We start from the raw sequence: 24,359 nt of genomic DNA, 5'->3' as shown, positions 1-24,359 counted from the left end.
ACACTGCTGCAGCTCTAGAGAGTCGTTGTTCAATCCTGCCTTGGCTATGGGAGTATGGTTTATGGTTAAGCGGCACCATCAGTGTTGCGTACCATCAGTGTTGCGTTTACTTGACCCTGTGCACCACTGTGTCGTTTGCCTAACAACAGGTTCTTTTAGAATGTGTCCAGTGACCAGTGTCCTGGTAGAGGCTGGAGGCCCTCCATTGAAGGTTAGGCGTGCACAACTTCTCGCCAGTTCCATTGCACATGTTCGTAGTTCTCCTGCGCATGCGAATTACTGTCTCCTTTTCCCACCTGCGGCAGCCCGTCTCCCGCATCAGTGGCCCATGTCAGGGCTAACGATTGCGGTTTGCATGTGATCCCTTCTGTCTGAACTGGAGTCCTTCCCTTTACCACCTATACCTGAGGTTCTTTCACGTACACCTCCATGGTATGTGTCTAGGCCGCGGCTTTGCCTGGACCTTTCACATGGTCCTAAGGACTCAGTTAACGCTGCGACTCTCCACTGTCACTTCCTCTCGATTCTCGACATGTACTGGGGCCATGAAGTGGTTTACACTGATGGCTCAATGGCCGATGGTCATGTTGGCTTTGCCTATGTTCATGGAGGACATGTAGAACAGCACTCCTTGCCCGATGGCTGCTGAGCTGGCAGCCATATTTCGTGCTCTTGAGCACATCCGCTCATGCCCAGGCGAGTTATTTCTCCTGTGTACTGTCTCCTTGAGCAGCCTACAAGCTATCGACCAGTGCTACCCTCGTCATCCTTTGGTAGCGACCATCCAGGAGTCCATCTATGCCCTGGAATGGTCCAGTCGTTCAGTGGTGTTTGTCTGGACCCTAGGTCACATAGGAATCCCAGGCAACAAACTTGCCAACAGGCTGGCCAAACAGGCTACGCGGAAACCGCTTCTGGAGATGGGCATCTCTGAACCTGACTTGCATATGCGGCAGTTTTTTTTTTTTTTTTTTTTTTTGCTTTGGGAGACGGATTGGCATAACAGTATGCACAACAAACTGCGTGTCATTAAGGAGACTAGGAATGTGTGGAAGTCTTCCATGCGGGCCTCTTGCAGGGAATCAGTTATCCCGTGCCAGCTGCTCATTGGCCATGCTTGGGTGACCCATGGTTACCTCCTGCGCCGTGAAGACCCGCCGGAGTGTCGGTGCGGCGCCCGGTTGACCGTGGCCCATATTCTGGTGCACTGTCCCACTTGGACTGCTCAGCAACGAAATCTTGGGTTACTGGACTCGTTGCCACTAATTTTATCTGACAACACCTCATCGGCAGATTTTGTTTTACGTTTTATTTGTGAGGGTGGGCTTTATCATTTGGTCTAAGTTTTAGCTCATGTCCTCTGTCCCTCTGTGTTGCAGACTGGCTGGCTTCTCCTTTTTATTCCCTTGGTCAGCCAGCCATGGTAATCTGCTTTGTTGTTTTAATCTCTTCATCCCGTTTCTTGTGTTTCCGTGGTTTTCTTGTCCCCTTTTGTCCATTTACATGTTTGTTGCTCTTCATCGTTCTTGTAATTTTTCCTTTCATTCCATTTTGAGTTGTCAGTCTCGTTTGTTTTATTCTCACACTTGTGGCATTTTTAAAATTCAGAACAAGGGACTGATGACCTCTTAGTTTGGTCACTTTCCTCCTCTTTTCGTCCAACCAACTTGTTGATGGCCCAGCAGTGAAATCTGCAGCCATTTGCGAAAGAGTTGCTCCTCTGTCACATTGAATGATTATCTTCAGTTGTTATTGGTCCCATTCTTGCACGATCTGTTTTCAGCTGCAGTTGTGTTGGAGATTTGATGTTTTACCAGATTGCTGACATTCACAGTACTCTCGTGAAATAGTCGTGTGGGAAAATCCCCACTTCATCGCTACGCCGGAGATACTGTGTCCCATCGCTCATGCACCGTTTATAACTCCACATTAAAACTCACTTAAACCTTGATAACCTTTTGTTGTAGCAGCGGTAACTGATCTAACAACCGTTCTAGACATTTGATGTCTTACATAGGCATTGCCAACCACAGCACCATATTCTGCCTATTTACATATCTCTGTATTTGAATACGAATGCCTGTACCAGTTTCTTAGGTGCTTCAGTGTGTATTCATTCAACAACATTCATACATAAACAACAACATGGTTATCATTTATAAGGTTTTTCATTTTCTCTTCATCTTCTCCAGATCACATTGAAATGTGACCAACACTTTTGTACAACATTTACAACAAAATAAATACAAAAATTTCATTGATATCAATGTAATTTCTGTCCCAGATCAATAATTTTTCGTCTTGCCCTTATATTAACGAGCACATAGCTTTCTAAGCTTAATCAAGCCTTTGCCTTTGCCTCGTGGAAAATTATGGCAGATTCAAAAGTCTTGATTCTTTTATCATTTTTGGAATCTCCAAGCACAGTGGCAAAAGCTCAGCTTCTTTTTATTGTAAGTTGTTTTAAATTTCCCCTCTTTGCATGTATCATAAACAGTTGATGTGATTTTAAACGTGTGAGATACAAGAGCCTCTTAATTCCTGACAGAAATGGTTACCTGTGTAGGAGATGCTGCTTGCAAACATTCATGTGTGTTTCACCTCACATCATGTACTGAATATTTTTTAGCATGCAGCATTAAGTGAGACGATACAGCTGTTAAGATACTGCACCTGTATTTGATGGAAAAGGTCTTCAGCTGTTTCGTAAAATTACTCACATTAAATAATAGGATGATTCTCAAAAAAAGTCTTGATTTCTACCCAGTCCTTGTCAGTGTTCCCTGTGTTCATTCTCAGATGAGACATTATCTAAAGTTTCCTTCATTATTGCGTAGTAATGTTCAAACACCAGTACAATTTCTTACCAAAAACTGTGCTTCAGTGGCAAGGTGAGAATCTTGTATGGCTTTCTTCACAACTTTCTGGTTTCTTGGTGCCTTCCTTAAAGCATTCACTGTGGTTTCATGTTACAGCCATATCATATAAACAACTGTTGTGTGTGCTTCCTATTTTAGTTAAATGTTCATGACATTTTTGTGCTTAAGTATTGAATAATACAAAATGCAATGGGAAAACCAGTTTGCCAGTATGTAATTTGATCATTTCATGTTGAACTAATGATGTCTCTGCACGAAATGCGGTACAGGTAGCCATAAATATTGTCACATACCCTCCCTGTGTGAAATACTGTCGAAAGGCCGGTATATAAGTCACGATATTGAGCACAGTCTACACATTATAGCCTGCCACTTCTCCTCCCCTTATTGGCCAAAGACAGATGCTGATAAATTTTTCCTGCTAACATATTTTAAACTTGCTACCTCCCGATCAGACACCACTGCATTAGCTTGAAGTAGTGACTCAGTTATGGTGGGGCATTATAGCCATTCGTGTACTGTGTAATTAAAGTAGTTTCTCTCACTATGATAGTGCAGTACTTAAACACACTCAAATATCTGGTGGGCGCAGTGGGGGGGGGGGGGGGGGGGGGGGGGTGTTCAGATCTTTTTTTGTTCATGGTTGTTGTTCACTCTGTCTTTTCTCAGAAAATGGCCAACGACATTTGTGGCTATAGAGTATGATGTTTACTGAAACTGCCAACCAGATTAAAACTGTATGGTGGACTGATGTGGAACGTATAACCTTGCATTTCATGGACAATGCACTTGTTGACTGAGCTACCCAGGCATGACTAATGCCTCTCAGCTTCACTTGCGTCCATGTGTCCTTCCTACTTTCCAAACTTTACAGAAGCTCCCCTGCGTACCTCACTGGACTTAAACTCCTGTCATCAACATCATCATCATCATCATCATGGGTTCTGCCTAAAGGCAGGTTTTCACGTGGTAGTTCTCCAGGCTGTCCGGTCTTCTGCCATCCTCTTCAGGTCTGCATAATTTCCTCTTCCCTTTATGTCGTCTATCACCTTGTATCTCCTTCTTCCTCTCAGTCTTCTCCCACAAACCAATCCTTCCAAAGCATCTACTAGCAAGCACTCCCTTCTCAATGAATGTCCCAACCAGTTCTTTTTCCTTTCTCTTACAACCTTCAGCAGACATCTTCTCTCACCAACCCTTTCCAATACTCTGTAAGAAAGAACTCCTGTAAGATAGAATATTGTGGAGTACTGGCTTAGCCACAGTGTTGTGAATTGTTTCCAGAATGAATCTTTCACTCTGGAGTGAAAGGTGCGCTGTTTTGAAACTTCAGTGAGTTATGCAGAAGAACTTCTGTGTAGTAGAGAGGTAATGGCAAAAGCGAAATGTTAGGCAGGTCAGCAGTTACATACGGATAGCTCAGGTGCTAAGAACATTACCCACAAAAGTGAGGTTCTGGATTCAAGTCCTGATCTAGCATTCTGGTCACAAGTCTCAAAACAATGTGCACTCTGTTGCAGAATGAAAGATTCATGTTTGAAATGATGGTTATTCTCAAATATTTCAAGTTGAATGATGAAAGACAATGGTTAAATTAATCTGTATTTTCTTTCAATTAACTATCATTCTTTCCCAAAATCAATTTAGTGGCACCCCCCACCCACATACTGTGCATGCGCATTTTGGTGGACCATGTGTAAAATATACTTCTGACTCAGATATTACAGTTCCCATTTGAAATTTGTCCGCAGCTCGTGGTTTAGTGGCTAGCTCTGCTACCTCTGGATCATGGGGTCCCGGGTTCAATTCCCAGCCAGGTTGGGGATTTTCTCTGCCCGGGGATTGGGTGTTTGTGTTGTCCTCATCATTCCATCGTCATCATTTGTGACTATGGCTTGATTGGAATGTGTAAAAAAAATTGGACTGTGTAAAAATTGGGACTTTGTACCAGCGCTGATGACTGCGCAGTTGAGTGCCCCCCCCCCCCCTCCCCACCCCCCCCTCCCCACCCCCCCACCCCTCCCAAACCGATCATCATCATCATCATTTGGAAGTTTTCCATGATTTCCAGTGTGTGAACAATAAAGTAAAGTCGGGATATTGAAATTACTTCCTCTCCTTCCACCTCCCCTTTATATTATTATTAAAATAAATTTCAGCGGTTTTCCTGTCATTATCACCATCTTATTGGCTGCTGCTGAGATACTTCCCATTCTTTGTTGCAGTAGAGTCCAGTTTCTGTTCCATCAGAATCCTTCTGTATCTGACCTAAATAGTTTCAGTATTAGGCATTTTCATTTTGGACATCACAGTATCTTGTTAGTGGTCCTCTACCTTACTGTTATAGTGATGAATGTTTAATTATTTCACGCCACATCAGAAAAATGGAAAACATTGTTATTAATAGACATTTAATTCCAGCCAGGTCACACACTTTTGTTACTTAGTCCTGACTGAGTTCTGCAGATTAAACGTTTGAAGTTTCAGTCCATATTTCAGTCCATTAGTTCATGTCCTACGATAACTTGTACATTAACATTTAATGCTTAACTTTTGCTCTTATATTTACTGTTCTTGTTACTTTTTGATATTCATTTATAGGTGTAGTTCCCTTTCTGTCAGGAAACAACAAATTTTCTTTTTAAAACTTTACACATTTTTCACTGGAGAGCTGAATTGTAATCAATCACAGGCATGGTAGTAAATAGAATTTTAAATCATTTTCTCATCCAGTGGTACATGCATAATCAATAGCAGTTTCTAATTTTGCATTTAATGCACATGTTTGCTTTGTCCAAATATTATATGCAAACCTACATTTGCCTGTATCGTAAACATTGAAGTAACTAATACTAAATACTTAAATTTCTTTTAGCGCGTACTTATGTTGTGAGATATCACTTAAACTGTTCCTTTTTATCTAGGCTGGCTATTAATGTGTTGTTATGCTGCTAGATTAAGTATTTTGCGTTGTTTTGTTTATGAAGGGCTGGCAGCCAATGGCTAGTGACTGACATGCGTCGGGGGGAAAGCATGCAGGAAATAGACTTGGCAGTCCAGGAGGAAGTAGATCAAGGTGTTGAGAAAGATGGCTCCAATCTAAGTGGCGTAAGTGCTCGGTGTTCCTGGACAGATGTAAACATGCAGAACCTGATCCATCACATTGGTAAGCCACATAGTGAGCAAATTTTGAACTATTAATACTGGACAATAAAGAACATATTTATTACAGTCACTGTTTATATTTATAATGATTCCTGTCTGCTCAGATTGTATGTGAATCATACCATGCATCGCAACAAATTGGTAATAAAGTAGCCTTATTTTGAGAACAACTGCATATAAATAATGGGACAGTTCTGTCAAAGATTTCAACTAATCCATCTTTGAAATTCCAGTATTGTAGTGAATATTAATATGGATACATCAGGTGGGAATATTAGCAACGTAGGGAAAGATAGATTGCTACTTACTGTAAAGTTAACATGCTAAGTGGCAGACAGGCATAATTAAAAGACATTTACATATAAGCTTTCAGCTACAGCCCTCATCAGAAAAAGAAAAACACACACATCCATCATTCACGCAAGCAAACACACCTCAAACACATGTGACCACCTACTCCAGCGGCTCGGGCTAGGCCTGAGCTGCCGGAGTTGGCAGGCATGTGTGTGGATGAATGGTGTGTTCCTCTTTTCCCAATTAAGGCTGTGACCGAAAGTTTATATGTACATGTCTTTTAATTGTGCATGTTCGCAACTCAGCATGTTACCTTTACAGTAAGCATCAGTCTTATCTTTTCCATCATTGTTAGCATGAGTACATACTTGGTTTACTTATTGGTTAAAGACAAACTGTCTTTCAGTTCTCAGTAGTTTCAAACATCCATATCCTGATTAATTGTGGCCATGCGGACAGAATTTAGGAATCATGACTATAGAATAATTATTTGTGTTCTCTGCTACAAGTCACATTTATTTGTGTTTATGTAACATATGACAGTGCTTTTCCAGTATGTTTGGCACATCATCAGGTGTATATGTTTTTTTAAAGATACATCATCATATTTACCCCCATTTACTTACCCCCGAAGCAAATAATGAACAGAGCAGCTCTGTATTATTTCTGATTAAGACAATTTTATCTTTCATTAATATATGTAAATACCTGATGATGAGCAAAACATACCTCAAACACACTGCAACATGTCAATTAAACATAAAATAAATAAGTGAAGTGACACAATTTCAAAGACATTATTGGCGTCATTCAGGTATGATTTTAGGCATATAGACTGAAATGGCAAGTGAAAATTGATACCAAGGCTGGGAATCGAACCTAGGTGTCCTGCTTACTAGGCAGGTGCATTGGCCGCTAAGCCACGTAGGCACAGCATTTCACACAACTGCTCATATTAATCTGGTATGCCTCCCCCCCTTTAAGGGCATAATGGCTTAGTGGCTAACGCACCTGCCAAGTAAGTAGGAGACCCAGGTTCAATTCCTGGCCTTGGTACAGATTTTCACCCGCTGCTTCAGTCTATATAAAATCATACCTGTATGAAACCAGTAAAGTCTCTGAAATTGGGTAATTTTGTTTGTATAAGTACCTGCACCTGGGTTTCAGGCTGGACCTCCTTTTATGTTTGATGCTGAGGTGCTATTCCAGAACATTGAGAGCCTTGGCAATTCTGTTCATATGTAAGGGAGAATTTAAAGAAGAGTGGAGTGGCAGTAAGAATTTGAATAAGGAGGGAGGCATGCCAGGATAATCCTTGCAGTTGTGTGAACCGCTGTGCCAAGCTGCTTAGTGGCTAATGCACCAGTCTTGTGACCAGAAGACCCAGATTTATTTCTCTCCTTGGTACACATTTTCACTTGCCACTTCAGTCTATATGCGTAAAATAAATAAATTTGACTGATAACAGAAAATATAAAAAGCAAATCCTGAATTCTCTAAAATCTGTTGCAAACCTATGATAACCTAGGACAGTGTATTTGCAACAGCAATAAAATGAGGAGAACTAAATGTTAGAAAGTGACAGTTGAAATGACAGTTCAGATTACATTAAATGTAGATGCTTTTTGGGAGAATTCTGAGTATTCGGATAGTTTACTGCTATTAATTATCAAAAAAGAAATTAAAATAGTTACGTTGTTTACTCAGAATGATTCCTTAACATTTAAGTAACTGTTCACAAATGCAGAAAATTAGTGAATCAAACAATGGAAAATCCAGGATGGACTGTAACAATATCATGAGAAGGAAAGTTGCTACTCACCATACAGCGGAGATGCTGAGTTGCAGATAGGCACAACAAAAAGACTCACAATTAAAGCTTTTGAGCATTAAGGCCTTCGTCCACAATACACACACACACACACACACACACACACACACACACACACACACACACACACGACTGCAGTCTTGGGCAACTGAAATCACACTGCGAGCAGTGCTGCAGTTAGGTGCTGGGCAGGGGAGAGGTGGGGAGGGGGAGGGGAAATAGTGGAAAAGGAGAGAAATAAAAAGACTGGGTGTGGTGGTGAATGATGGCTGTGTAGTGCTGGAATGGGAACAGCACTACACTGCCATCACTCCACCACTACACCCACACTTTTTATGTCTCCTTTCCTGCTACTCCCCCCCCCCCCCCCCCCCCCCCCCCACCTATTCGCTTCTCCTCTGCCCTCCGTCTAACCTGCAGCACTTCACTGTTGCCACCCCCACCATAGTATCCCACCCCCTCCCCGCCTCAGTCTCCTCCTTACCCCCACGCAGTCACACTCCCATCATGCACTGGCACTGCTGCTCGCAGTGTGGTTTTAGTTGCCTGAGACTGCAGTCGTGTGTGTGTGTGTGTGTGTGTGTGTGTGTGTGTGTGTGTTTGTGTGTTGTTGATGAAGGCCTTAATGGCCGAAAGCTTTAATGGCCAACAGCTTTAATTGTGAGAGTCTTTTTGTTGTGCCTATCTGTGACTCAGAAAATTAGTGAAGACTTAAACACCCTTGACAAGTTTAAACACTATGCTGAACAGAGACTCAAACCCGGATACCTGCCTTTTGCAAGTAGTACACCATCAGTTATGTTAAACAAACACGCCTTAGTGTTAAACCCAGAGAGTCAGCCTGCCATTAATTACTATACATACCTTCCTACTTCCCCTGAGGCTCTTCCAAATTGCTGAAGGGGTAGCAAAGATATAAATCTAACCACAACTCCTGAGATATTATGGAGATGACTAGATTTCATTTTTAGTGAGTGTACATCTCACTTTTTAGTGAATGTACACTGCATTATGGTGCTACTTTTGTTTCTTCTAGGGGATGTTAGGATCACAACACACAGGCCATCCTCAGTAGAGCTTAAAATGTATGGAGAAAACTTAGGTGGCAAGTTTTTACTCAGCTCACGAGGCATGCTCAGATAGTTCATTTGGTAGCCCACTGTCCAATGAAAGGCAGATGTCTGGATTATTGCTGCTGTGAAACACAATTATTTAAACACGTTGCAAATACTCACAGGGAGATTATTTTTCAGAATGAAATTACACCTCCTTATGTTTCCCGCACTTCATGCTGTTCTCACGTTTCCAGATAGACAAATACATGATTGTGACTTTTCCGTGTTTGAATTGGTACACATTTGTGGGCAGAATTCAGTATGCAGTCATTTGCATAGGGTTTGGAAAGTTTGGTATCCAGAATGTCCTTATTTTAAACTGCAGGTTTTGATTCAAGATCCCATATGATGGGGTACCCAAAAAAGACAGGGATTACTTTTTAAAAGCTATATATTTTCATATTGTTTACAAAACAAGCTTATCCCCTTCAAAATATCCTCCAGTACAACTAATGAATTTATCCCACCAGTGCTTCCACTGTTCAAAACATTTTTTGTAGCCATTTCTAAAATGGCTGACAGCTGCTCCCTCGTTGTTTTATTGACTTCTTCAATGTTGTCAAATCAGTGTCCCTGCCTGCTACAAATAGGGTCTCTCTTGATGAACACTGTTGCGCAGTCTTCTTAACAACTCCCTAATAAGAAGTTTGATTGATGCTCTGACCTGGGGGAACACTCTCTGAATGAAGTATGCCTTGGCATCAAAAAAGCAAATCGGCACCATTTTGAAGTTTGACAACATTTTTTTGGGCGGGTTGATGATGATGACGTCTTCCATGGCATGACTGTTGCTTTGTTTCTGGGCTGTAACCATAGTGCCATCACTCATCACTTGTAATGACCTTTGTCAGAAAATCTGCATCAGTTTCAAGCTGTTGTTTAAAAGCACAATTTGTTGCAGCTTGACATTTCATCTTCTGTTAAAATTCACTGAACCGAGCTCCAAGATAACCCACTAATCTCTGACAGTTGACCAATCGTTTGCCGTCAGTCTTTGACCACAAGCCCTCAAATTTTTTCAGTATTTTTGCCAGTTCGGGCAGTTGATGGATGCCCAGAATGAGGTTTGTCATCAATCGACGTGTCACCATTTTTAAATCGAGAAAATTTCTCTTATACTTGAGTTTTTCCCATAGTGTCATCTTGGTAAGCTGTTTTCAACATTAAAACAGTTTCAGCAGCATTTTAACTGGTTAGGAAACAAAATTTACAGCTGCAAATTGTTCACTTAAATTGCCATAATAAAAAATGAAACAAGAACAAAACAGTGCTAGCAAAAACTTTCACTGCAGATGAACAGAACAAGCCTGTTTTACGACATGGGTGGCTCTGAACTGGGAGTGAGTTTTGCTACACACGTTTAGCGGCAGAAATGCTTACTATACAACTCTGCCCATGGAAATGTTATCCCGTATTTTTTTTTTTTTAATAACCTCCTCGTAAACTACTGATATTCGGATCCAGAACCCAGAATGTACTCAGTTTGTATCCAAGAGAATTTTTCTTGTATTCAAACTCATTAAACCAGAAGCAAGCTGTTACTTTGGAAGTGAATCTCTAAAAGGCTGCTGCAAATGTTCCAGATACTGATTTGCATTCATTCCTACATTAAAAATCATCATGCGGAATGCCTCCCATTTCACTTTCATTGTTGCCTCAGACAGAAACAGAGGAAGGAGTTGCAACATACGTAATAGGTTGAGCAATCTAAAACTTCCACTTTTGCTCCCATTGGGTGCTTCCCTTCTTGGAAATGAAATTATGAACAGCAACGAAGGAAGTGAAATGTGAGTTCTATGTATTGGAGATAAAAATAATGACTAGGTTCTAACAGACCTGGAAATTAGAGTGTCATGTTACACAAATCCATCAAATGGATTCTCTGTCTTTCCAGTGAAGGGTAAATTAATCTTTGTGGGCCACAGACTTTCGTAGAGAAGTCATTCTTATTTTTCTTATGTGTTACTGGTGCCTGACCTTATATTGATAAAGTGGAAATGATCATTTTTGCTGATGATGGGTGCATTGCAATTAATTCCATCACAAATGCACTGAAGAGCTAATCATAAATTGAATATTCAACTGTTTTTTTTATTATTTTTTTTTATATTTTTATTTTAATGTATAAATGAATTATCATTTCTATAACGTGATATGCACCTAATCATTTCCTTGGTGTCCATTCGAATGAAGTTGTATGACATACTTTTTTTTTCTTCATATCTAGTCATTCCCCCACCTCCACCCCATCCATGTTGTGGTCCAGCTGTGCAAAGGGCAAAAGTTCTCATTGGATCATCAGCTTTTTGTCTGTCTATTTCTCACTCTTTTTTTTCCCCTGTCACAGACGAAAGACTGATAACACCTGTCTTAACCTTCACTAGAAAGACAGAGTATTGTAGCCATAAGGGTGGAATTGATGACAGGACTTCTGCCATCTTAATTGTTTCCACCATAGCATTAATTTAGCTATGGAGATGGAGAAATGCTTTCTGTTGCCATTCCTGCTTGGCCTCATCTGGTGAATAACAGATGGATGTCTCAGATGTAACATATAGTGCAGATAGACACAGTAAATCCATTTGCATTTTGTAGTGTGGGGGAATACTGAGAACACTTTCTCAGAAACTCATGCTCAAAGCATAGATGAAAAGTTATGCAGTTTGCAGGCAGTTTTCTCGTGGAAGAAACACATGAAGTTACAGATCAAGTGTGCTTTTCGAAGAACCTTGATCAGCTGTAGGAATGGTTTCATGAAAGGAGAGAAATGTAAAACAATCATTTATTTGCTATATCCCAGCAGCTTATGGGGTGAAATCAGCAGACTATTAAAACTAAATGCATCCACCAGTGCTCAGACACTTTTCTTTCTTTGCACAGTTGAGCAACAGTGCAAGGAATATCACCACCATGTATTGATGTTTCAACCTAAGAAGTCTGCTTTTGATGAAACAGATTTGGATTTTATAGTCTTTCCTCGGTAGCATCAATGTAGATCACATCAAAGCTGAAAGTCTACAAAAGTTTGGAACATTGTTCATTTAAAAAACTACCTGTCACAAGCATTTAGATTTCATTATCACACACACCTTTATTCCTTGTGAAGATCACTTGATAAGTACAGTGACCAATTTTTACACTATGAACAAAGTATTAGCACTGTTACGCAAGTCCACAATATTTCGCAGTCACAGTCCAGTGAAGAAGTTGCATTTTCTCATGTGGTACAAAGGCAATGTTCCTATTTATACGAAAATACCACATTTGTCACTTACCACTGTGCTGGTTAAAGATAACTCACTCTGGTGTTCATTTAAGTGTGTCCATCACACGAATCACTGGAGTGTAACAATACCTCAGGCAGTTGCCAATGATAGTTCACAGTACTTGTTGATCGCATCACATTTGAATTAGCAAGGCCCATTAATTTAGATTAAAGCTATCACTAAAATGTAATTATTTATTAAAGTTTTTGAGTTTTGTGGTGTTTGGAACGCATATTGTCACTTATAGAATGTGCATAATTGTGGCGCAAATCAAAATGAGAATGTGTCTAACATAGACGTTACTCATTAGCTCTCAAATTGTGGCCTGCCGGTTTTGGGTGATGTCTGACTACTTCCTGACAGGTGTAAGAACAGTCTTATTTTGAAAGCTTCATAAAGCTTTAAAATTTGGCTGGATTGGAATTTGCTGTTTTTGGTGAATTACAAGAACCAGTAACATTTTGGAAGACAGAAAATGGTACTGGTTACAAATTTAAAAAAATGCATGGACGCCCTTTTCCTTCCAGATTGTGAATCCCCTTGTTTACATGCATGATCCCCGTATTACAATACCGGGCGAGGTGGCGCAGTGGTTAGCACACTGGGCTCGCATTTGGGAGGATTATGGTTCAATCCCGCGTCCAGCCGTCCTGATTTAGGTTTTCGGTGATTTCCCTAAATCGCTCCAGGCAAATGCCGGGATGGTTTCTTCAAAAGGGCATGGCCAACATCCTTCCGTAATCCGATGAGACTGATGACCTCGCTGTTTGGTCTCTTCCCCCAAACAACCCCAAACCCATATTACATATTAGAGTGAATTACATGAAATTATTAATTTGTAACCAATCAATGCTTTTGTCGATTAAACAGAAAAATTAAGGTAACAAAAGCATGCAGTCAAAATTTTTAGTCTAACAGTGGTTGTGACGAACTCTGGAATGGAAAGTGACATGGGCGATTTAAACTTCGATGTTAATTATTGCAGAAAATAATTAATTTTAGGTAATTTAAAGTACTTTACAGAAAAGTTGGTATTCTTGACATTCAAATGGCGTAGGCCACCCTTCTCAGATATTAGCTCATAGTGCTTTGCACGCAGTGAACTGTGCTAACTTTTAACTAACTGTAACTTCTAGTTCACACTGGCATAATAAGTACTAATTACAGAAGTCCAAGCATAACATTTGAAATGTCACTCTGAATAATAAATTTCTGTGAAATTAATCCTAAATAGGATCTTGAGATTTTTGTACATGTATTATATGACAATCGAGAAATAAATTGAAAATGAGATAAAATTTATCAAAAAACTTGTTTATTCATGGGAGTAGAAAACCATAACAGATGACAATAATCTACATGCTACAGTGGAATACTGCAGTGCCAAAGGACATCCTATGAACTAGGACAACAAAAAATTACATTTTCAAGTAACTATTTATTTCTTCTTCCTCATATTTGTATGGCTTACTCAAATCCCAAACTTAGGCAATGTAGTGGCCACTGCAGCTCACAAGTCAGTCTTTGACTCTTGTGATGAGATGGATAAATGAGGCTTAACCTGGATTGCATGGTAGTGTGAGAATGTAAAAATGTATGATAACTCCACCTCCCCCATTTGTGCTGCTCCTGTCTGTATCATGTCAGGCCACTTTTTAATGGCAACTGATATGTTGCCAAAATGTCATGGGATTTTTACGATTTCCTTTGACTTGAATCTGAGGATCACTTAGATACAGCTTATAAACAATATAAGGAAAAGATAGATTCCTACTTACTGTAAAGATGATAAGTTAATTTGCAGATAGGCACAGCAAAAAGACACACATTGGCTTTTAGTCAAAGCCTTTGCCAGAAAAGGAAACACACACACACACACACACACACACACACACACACACACACACACACACACACATTCATTCACACAAGGTAACACTCCTCACACTCAGGTGGCTGCCATCTCAGGCAGCTCGAACCAGAATGCAGCTGTCACTAGAAAAGAAAAGCAACAATCTGGAGGGGGTGGGATAGGGGAAGGGATAACAAAGTACGAGTGGGGCCAGAGAATAGCACTTTCAGATGGACTGTGCAGGCACTAGATTGCCAGTAGGTGCAGTGTCAGGAAGCTGTGGGGCAGGGAGGTGGGGAGAGAGGCCTCAGTCTACAGTAATATACTGTCTCCGCACCCTCCAACCATCACTTCCCACCCCACCTGTCTTATCACCTCCTCCCTATTCTTGTCTCCCACTCTCTTTGTGTGCCTCTGTGTGCCAACTGTCTCACCCGTCTTTGCCCTTCCCCACTCCTCTCAGTTTTCACTGCCCATTCCTGCCGCCTTCCCCATCACCTCTGCCTCACAGCCTCCCAATACTGCACCTTTTGGTAGTCTAGTCTCTTGGTCTCTGTATGTTCAACCAGAAAGTGCCCCCCCCCCTCCCCCCCTCCTCAAATGCCCTTTTCCCACCTCCTCAAGATTTGCTGCTTCTAGTGACATTCCAGTCAGAGCTATCGAAGATGGCTATCATGTGTGCATGAGGTGTGTTTTCTTGTGCCTGTCTGCAACTTAACTTGTCATCTTTACTAGAGTAGCAATCCATCTTTTCTTTATATTGTTTATATTTCAACCTGGAGTTTCCATTGATAGATACAGCTTGTAAATATTTTTGGCAATTTGTTGTTTGTTTTATAGATTTTTTAAATGTTTACATTTAGCAAGTATGTTCGGTGTTTAACCAAATGAGAGCTTTCTTCAAGTACTAGCTGTTTCACTTGCACGCTACATTTGACTAATGAATTCAAAAATTTATATTGAACACTAGATGACTGAAAATGTAGTGATGTTATTGGCATATTTTGTAGTGAACTGACTTGAACTTGTTGTAATAGTTGTTACTTCTTGTAGTTGGAAATCGTAATGAGGAAACTGAAGAGCTTCTACCAGAGGATGGTGTTAATCGAAATGAATGTTCAAGAGGACAAGGCTGTGTTGACCGTCCCTCGATTTCTGAAAAAGATTCTCAGCTCATCAAAGCAGCATTGAGAAAAGGGTTACTGAGCACAAAAATTGGAAAATCATTGGACTTGGACGAGTAAGTTTAGTATCTCTGTGTGTTTCATTTATGGTCTTACTTAATATTGGGCTGCTACTGTTCAAGAAGATTTCATACCAATTTTTTGTATCCCAACTGAAATGCTAGCAACTGTTGGGGAAGGTTTTAACTGCAAGTTGTGTAAAATTTCGTACAAAAATAATAATATTCTACATCTACATCTACATCTACATCCATACTCCGCAAGCCACCTGACGGTGTGTGGCGGAGGGTACCCTGAGTACCTCTATCGGTTCTCCCTTCTATTCCAGTCTCGTATTGTTCGTGGAAAGAAGGATTGTCGGTATGCTTGTGTGTGGGCTCTAATCTCTCTGATTTTATCCTCCTTCTCTATCTCTTCTATCAACCCTATTTGGTACGGATCCCACACTGCTGAGCAGTATTCAAGCAGTGGGCGAACAAGCGTACTGTAACCTACTTCCTTTGTTTTCGGATTGCATTTCCTTAGGATTCTTCCAATGAATCTCAGTCTGGTATCTGCTTTATCGACAATCAACTTTATATGATCATTCCATTTTAAATCACTCCTAATGCGTACTCCCAGATAATTTATGGAATTAACTGCTTCCAGTTGCTGACCTGCTATTTTGTAGCTAAATGATAAGGGATCTATCTTTCTATGTATTCGCAGCACATTGCACTTGTCTACATTGAGATTCAATTGCCATTCCCTGCACCATGCGTCAATTCGCTGCGGATCCTCCTGCATTTCAGTACAATTTTCTATTGTTACAACCTCTCGATACACCACAGCATCATCTGCAAAAAGTCTCAGTGAACTTCCGATGTTATCCACAAGGTCATTTATGTATATTGTGAATAGCAACGGTCCTATGACACTCCCCTGCGGCACACCTGAAATCACTCTTACTTCGGAAGACTTCTCTCCATTGAGAATGACATGCTGCGTTCTGTTATCTAGGAACTCTTCAATCCAATCACACAATTGGTCTGATAGTCCATATGCTCTTACTTTGTTCATTAAACGACTGTGGAGAACTGTATCGAACGCCTTGCGGAAGTCAAGAAACACGGCATCTACCTGTGAACCCGTGTCTATGGCCGTCTGAGTCTCGTGGACGAATAGCGCAAGCTGGGTTAGCACGACTGTTTTTTTCGAAACCCATGCTGAATCCTACAGAGTAGATTTCTAGTCTCCAGAAAAGTCATTATACTTGAACATAATACGTGTTCCAAAATTCTACAACTGATCGATGTTAGAGATATAGGTCTATAGTTCTGCACATCTGTTCGACGTCCCTTCTTGAAAACGGGGATGACCTGTGCCCTTTGCCAATGCTTTGGAACGCTACACTCTTCTAGAGCTCTCTTTGTAGTTCAATGATAGTATTTAGGTAAAGATACCTGTGAGAGGAACAAGACACAAATCCCGCTCCAGACAGCCTGATTTCTTTTTTTCTGTGGTTATTCTGACCGCTTTCATAGCTGAGTGATCAGTGTAGATAGCTGTCATGCGGAGGTCCTGGGTTGGATTCCCAGTAATGCCAAGGATCGTTCTGTGTTGGTAAGACAGTCATGGGGTGCACTCAGCCTCATGATATCAATTAAATGGCTAATTCAGTGAGAAGTAGTAGTTTCATTGTCTGGAAATGACCAGGAGAGCAGTGTTGACCAAGTGCCCCTCCATACTGCATCCACATGACTCCATATGGCAGAGGATTACACGGCAGCCATTCTATGTCCCTTGGACCTTCTGGCTGTGGCTGAGGAGATCGGTATATGTGGTTACTCTAAATAATCATGGAAAAGTGTGTTAGTGGTTGTTTGGAGAGACCAGTGTCAGTTCCACTTGCTCTCTCCTGTCCTTTGTCTCCTCCTCATCCATCTTAGCCAGTGATAGCTAGGAAATGACCCATAGGTGTTGACTGTTTTCTTTCATCATCAAAACTGGAGGACTCAGTTTGTACTAGATTAACTTTTCTTTGGTGATGGTGATTTAATTGGAACAATAAGAGCATCCTCAAACATCAGACTACTATCAGAGATATTTGAAAATACCACAACTAGGACAGTTGTTGCTTAGTATATTTTTTCATTTTCTTAATGTTATCTAATGCCAATTATTCACATATTTATTTTGAAATAATAGAGTTTATATTTTCTACTTTATATTTGTTTCAGTAATGACAATGTATGCAAGAAGGAACTAACAGGCACTACATCAAATGGTGATGCAGATATTCTTGAGTCAACAGAACTTCTACGCACCAGAAAACTGGAGGGCTTACATCTTACATTCAACCTAGAAGCAGGGGAATTATTGCCATTAGCTATCAGGTTAGTTACTTAGTTTATGTAGGTATGCAAATTTTGTCATTTAATACTGAATAGCCAAGTTGCGTGTTAAGATCTTTGTTCAAATAGCAACTAGCAATACTAAGCACATTTTCTTTGTCAGCTTCGTTTTAATGTACATATCTGCACATGTGCAGGAAGCTACTTTTATAATTCATTTCACTAGATATCATCACAGCAGTGGTTACACACTGTACATAATTTACATAACATTGAGTACAGAAGTACAAATCCATGGACTTCATTGTAAGATTGTGAGAGCTGTATTTGTAATGAAAACATACATTATGGCATTTATTCTTTATTAATGTTGTTAACTGCTATTTAGTTTATAAGATGTGTCACCTAATGAAAAATGTAAAAGAAAAACCAGTGAAAAGTTTAAATTAAGTGTAACATACACAGTTTTTGTTTTAATTTCTAGAATATAAATTTTTGCACTAAGGAATGATGAATGGATCCAAACATTTTGAATTTTTTCCTTACAGGGGACGTGTAAAACATGGTAGACATTTCACATTCAAATCGATGATGGGGGATACAGCTATAACTTTCGTAGCTCCGACAGTAACTGGAACGTTGGTCGATGATGATAACCCTTATGTAGCTCATGGTCCATGGTTACAGGTTCTCATTCCAGATGAACTGGCTGATGAGATGTCGGAGAGCTTCGAAATATTTAGTAATCGTGGAATGGTGAGTCAAGTAATATTTTCATATGAAAGTTTCAGTCTGATAAACTAAAAGTTAAAGATGTCTTTGCTACACTGAATAAAGTCCCCATGTTGTATTTGAAACATTCAGCAGTAATCAATTTATAGAAATGTATAAAATATAAGATGTGTAAATGTTCAAGTGAATCTTTTCAGTATGAAGGTTCTTGTTAATGGGAGATATGAGGAAGAATGAGTGTTTTTATTTTTATTTTGTACTGATCATATCCTCACCCAATCAGTGTATTGTTCTCAGTGTTTTCTTAAATTTGTGAATTGTGTAAGATGTATAGTGTGTAATAATCATGTTGGTTCAGTATTAGTCAATTTCTAACATCTGTTTAAAAAGTGTGAAAATTTAACATAAATGTTAATATCTCATTCACAATAAGGCTTACATTTCACAGTACCACTTTCTTTGAACAATTCGTTATTTTCCACATCTCATCCTAACGTTTGTTACATGACTGTATACTCATGTTTTAGTTCCTGTGATTTCCCATTCCATGAATTGCCACAGCTATTAAACCATAGCTTTTTGCCATTCCAGTGTAGAACTACTAGACTTCAAACATCAGTGGGTGCAAAAACTGAATGTTGCATTCTTCACTGTCAGAATAATCTCCAATATCCCTGACACTTGAAAGTGATGGCTTGTTTATTTTACTTTGTTTACATTCACCCTATTATGTTGTATGGTGTTGGGGCAACTCTGTGCATTCACCAAGAAGCCCATAATAGGACTGTCATACAGATCTGTGGTGAAGTGCAGCATTCATTCAGTGAAACTGGATAGAATATTTGGGTAACACTTCTTTCAGCATTATACAAGAAAGTGTGCACTATAAGGCAGGTTTCATTTTCAGTAGGCTTCCAGCAGAAGTGAAAAAATTAGTTGATAAACCCAAGTCTTCAGGTCTGAGTTGAAATATTTCTTCATGCCACACTTCTTCTGTTGTGTACAGGTGTTTCTCCTAGTAGTTGGACTTTTCTCTGTAATGTGTTATTTATTCACACACTCTTCAGCTTTTTTTGTTTTATTAATGTTTTTTTAGTTTCTTTTCTTTATAAATTTTGTAACCAGCATCCTGTAAACCATTTCTTAAAATCATTCCTTCATCAAGTACATTTGGCTCGCATAGCCCCATGTAACATCATACATAAACTAATAATACACAATTAATGTGTCTATTCGTCATAAAAATAAGGTTGTACAGTGTTTTGGACAGATCTGATACTCAGAGGTTTGTTCATACGTGCAGGTGGAGATACATATATTTTTTGTCCTGTAGAATTATTTTTCACTCTCAGGTGTATTTACAGAGGAAACATAATTTTTTCATAGCTGATTCTACACAGCAATTATAAAATTTACATGTCCCTCTTTCCAGTTGTGTAGATTTTAAGTCCTGTAGTAGCCATGGAAATAACCATACATGATTTTCTTTCTGTAATAGTTCTGATCTGTTTTGAAATCTGCTCAAGTGTGTTACTACAGTTCATTACCATATCATGCCAGCACATTTCTTCAGTCTTTTTTTTTCCCTGACCAATGGCTATTCTACATCTTCTTCTCTGACTGCTGTATTTGCTTCATAATGGAGTATTACACAAGCTAAATCACATATCTGCCAATTCCAACTATTCAGTTAGGCTATCTGAGTTTATCTTAGACTTCAACGTCCCATGAGAGTAACAGTTCATACATTATTCATATAGTTTGTGCCTTGTATATTAAAACGAAGGAAGTACTATGGTCTAAAACACCAAACAAAAATGGGAAAGCCAAAGCCTAACCTGCAGATGTGTGAAGGGTTGTAGATCTCACTTATTTGGAGTTATGGCATTCCTGTTTTTGTAGTACAAAACACACACACACACACACACACACACACACACACACTCACTCACTCACTCACTCACTCACTAATTTAATCTGACTTACCTGTTCATGAATGACAGAAAACACCTGCTGAAGAGCAGGTGAGGCGAACAGTCCTGGGCTGTATATTTGGGGGGGGGGGGGGGGGGGAGGAGAGGTGGAGCATCTACCATCAAAGAAAACTTTTACAAGAAATTCAAAGGAGAAGCAAAAGGTGCTAAACATATTATTAATTGATACATTAAAGTAAGCCATAGAGTATCATTGCTACACTCCAGACCAAATAAGTGAAATAGAAGAGTCAGATCTTTAAGGGGAATGTGGAACTTCTCAAACATTAATTTTGTGTAAACAGCAAGCCCCTGGATTGAAAGCAATTAAAGATAAATACTCTATTCTTTTCTGTCATAATACAGTTGAGATTTCAGGTCCAAAAGACCTTTTCATATGTACACTTTTTGGCCTGGATAATAAATACACCACTTAATTTTTTTTTCCAGAGGTGACACAGTGAGAACCAAAATGTCTTCAAGAAAAGCTCTTGACCTCGTAGTTAGTGCACCAACCACACATTTATGGCATTTAGTGACAATAATATTTAAGTTTCTTCCACACCTCACCACTGTCCTAATTTAGCGATCCAACCAAGTCATAATTATTGCTGAATTCACTCATTGGTACCTTCACCTGGCATTGAAGTGGATGTTTGATGATACTTAGAGAAACAGAAGCAACACTATAACTGTTTGTGCCTTTCGGAAATCCTATAATTGTCACATCAGTGACATCTGATTCACAGTCTGTCGTGAGATCACGTACTGCAACTGGGATGAAAATAGTTTTGATGACGTGGATTTAAAAGATATAATATAAGTGATCAATACCTGTGATATTGAGCTATCAGTGCTAGATTTTCATTCTCAGTATGAAGAAAGTAAGTGGTAACTAAGGACTGGAGAATGTAGCATCTATTTTTGGCAAAATTTGCATGTATTTCTTACAAAATTCATGACCCACAAATTTTGGAGGGTGTAGCGCTACATTAGTGGAGATAAACAAAGCCTTAGTTATTTGAAACTGACAGTTAAGATTGGGAACTTTTTGACTGGAATGTTTCCTTTTGCAAAAACTTTAACATCAGTTTCTTCGTAAATAACCTTTGTTTTTTCTGTTTAGTTGTGTGTGTAAGCTTTCAAAAATGATTGTTCTGTTGAAAAGCAGTCCTGCCAGTGAACAGAATGTGCCTCCAGTTTAAGGTATTCCTGGACATTATTTGTCTTTTCCCACCCAGTTTGATAATCACAAAATCTGCAGTCTATTTAAAATGGAGCTGTCTTTTCCCAACCAATTTGATAATTACAAAATCTGCAGACTATTAAAAATGGAGCCGGAGGAGACAGATCATGAGCATGACAATAAAAGAACCTTTCCATTATTTTCAACATGGAGGAACCGTTAACTGGTTAGACTTGTAAAATGGACACAGGGAAGTTTTGACAAGCCATAGAATTTTAGCGTATGCTTTACAAGATTATGCTTGAAGGGAAATGAAAATTAAAGCAACTTAAGATTTCATATTTTCCTGAGCAAATAAAAATGCAGTAAGTGAAACAGGCAAAAAGGAATACAAACGTCTCAAAAATGAGATCGACAGGAAGTGCAAAATGGCTAAGCAGGGATGGCTAGAGGACAAATGTAAGGATGTAGAGGCCTATCTCACTAGGGGTAAGATAGATACCGCCTACAGGAAAACTAAAGAGACCTTTGGAGATAAGAGAACGACTTGTATGAATATCAAGAACTCAGATGGAAACCCAGTTCTAAGCAAAGAAGGGAAAGCAGAAAGGTGGAAGGAGTATATAGAGGGTCTATACAAGGGCGATGTACTTGAGGACAATATTATGGAAATGGAAGAGGATGTAGATGAAGATGAAATGGGAGATATGATACTGCGTGAAGAGTTTGACAGAGCACTGAAAGACCTGAGTCGAAACAAGGCCCCCGGAGTAGACAATATTTCATTGGAACTACTGACGGCTGTGGGAGAGCCAGTCCTGACAAAACTCTACCATCTGGTGAGCAAGATGTATGAAACAGGCGAAATACCCTCAGACTTCAAGAAGAATATAATAATTCCAATCCCAAAGAAAGCAGGTGTTGACAGATGTGAAAATTACCGAACTATCAGCTTAATAAGTCACAGCTGCAAAATACTAACACGAATTCTTTACAGACGAATGGAAAAACTAGTACAAGCCAACCTCGGGGAAGATCAGTTTGGATTCCGTAGAAACACTGGAACACGTGAGGCAATACTGACCTTACGACTTATCTTAGAAGAAAGATTAAGGAAAGGCAAACCTACGTTTCTAGCATTTGTAGACTTAGAGAAAGCTTTTGACAATGTTGACTGGAATACTCTCTTTCAAATTCTAAAGGTGGCAGGGGTAAAATACAGGGAGCGAAAGGCTATTTACAATTTGTACAGAAACCAGATGGCAGTTATAAGAGTGGAGGGGCATGAAAGGGAAGCAGTGGTTGGGAAGAGAGTGAGACAGGGTTGTAGCCTCTCCCCGATGCTATTCAATCTCTATATTGAGCAAGCAGTGAAGGAATCCAAAGAAAAATTCGGAGTGCGTTTTAAAATCCATGGAGAAGAAATAAAAACTTTGAGGTTCGCCGATGACATTGTAATTCTGTCAGAGACAGCAAAGAACTTGGAAGAGCAGTTGAATGGAATGGACAGTGTCTTGAAAGGAGGATATAAGATGAACATCAACAAAAGCAAAACAAGGATAATGGAATGTAGTCTAATTAAGTCGGGTGATGCTGAGGGAATTAGATTAGGAAAAGAGGCACTTAAAGTAGTAAAGGAGTTTTGCTATTTGGGGAGCAAAATAACTGATGATGGTCGAAGTAGAGAGGATATAAAACGTAGGCTGGCAATGGCAAGGAAAGCGTTTCTGAAGAAGAGAAATTTGTTAACATCCAGTATAGATTTAAGTGTCAGGAAGTCATTTCTGAAAGTATTTGTATGGAGTGTAGCCATGTATGGAAGTGAAACATGGACGATAAATAGTTTGGACAAGAAGAGAATAGAAGCTTTCGAAATGTGGTGCTACAGAAGAATGCTGAAGATTAGATGGGTAGATCACATAACTAATGAGGAAGTATTGAATAGGATTGGGGAGAAGAGAAGTTTGTGGCACAACTTGACCAGAAGAAGGGATCGGTTGGTAGGACATGTTCTGAGGCATCAAGGGATCACCAATTTAGTATTGGAGGGAAGCGTGGAGGGTAAAAATCGTAGAGGGAGACCAAGAGATGAATACACTAAGCAGATTCAGAAGGATGTAGGTTGCAGTAGGTACTGGGAGATGAAAAAGCTTGCACAGGATAGAGTAGCATGGAGAGCTGCATCAAACCAGTCTCAGGACTGAAGACCACAACAACAACAACTGAGCAAATATCATATGAATTTTAATTAAATGGTACTTCTGTGTTAATGACATTGTAAATCAGACATTTAAATACAAACTACAGTTTTTGAAGCAGTATTGAAAATTACTGATTGGAATACAAATAATGGTTGGAGTAAAAGCAACCACTCACCTTACAGTTGAGGCATGGAATAGTCCAATATCAGTTGTTCAATTTGTGCTGTATGATGAAACTGGGTCAATAAAAAATCAAAATCAAATCAAAAGGCTCATAAAGAAGGCTGAAAATGTTCTTCAGAGCTAACAAGTAACAAACAGAATGGAAAAGTTCACGTTGGCCCCAGA

The 24,359-nt window shown here is 39.6% G+C and overlaps 1 protein-coding gene across 1 annotated transcript in view; it reads left to right on the top strand.

Moving 5' to 3' along the window:
* LOC126414182 (suppressor of fused homolog) overlaps positions 1-24,359 on the top strand; it is a 144,290-nt gene that overhangs the window by 107,515 nt on the left and 12,416 nt on the right. The window contains exons 5-8 of the mRNA XM_050083325.1: positions 5,867-6,045; positions 15,456-15,642; positions 17,806-17,961; positions 18,468-18,675. Coding sequence (XP_049939282.1) covers positions 5,867-6,045; positions 15,456-15,642; positions 17,806-17,961; positions 18,468-18,675 — 730 coding nt within the window. The remainder of the gene's footprint in view (positions 1-5,866; positions 6,046-15,455; positions 15,643-17,805; positions 17,962-18,467; positions 18,676-24,359) is intronic.

Source organism: Schistocerca serialis, chromosome 1 (genome assembly GCF_023864345.2).
Source record: "Schistocerca serialis cubense isolate TAMUIC-IGC-003099 chromosome 1, iqSchSeri2.2, whole genome shotgun sequence".
In the NCBI taxonomy this organism is placed as follows: Eukaryota; Metazoa; Arthropoda; class Insecta; order Orthoptera; family Acrididae; genus Schistocerca; species Schistocerca serialis.
This window is presented reverse-complemented; position numbering and strand designations above follow the sequence as displayed.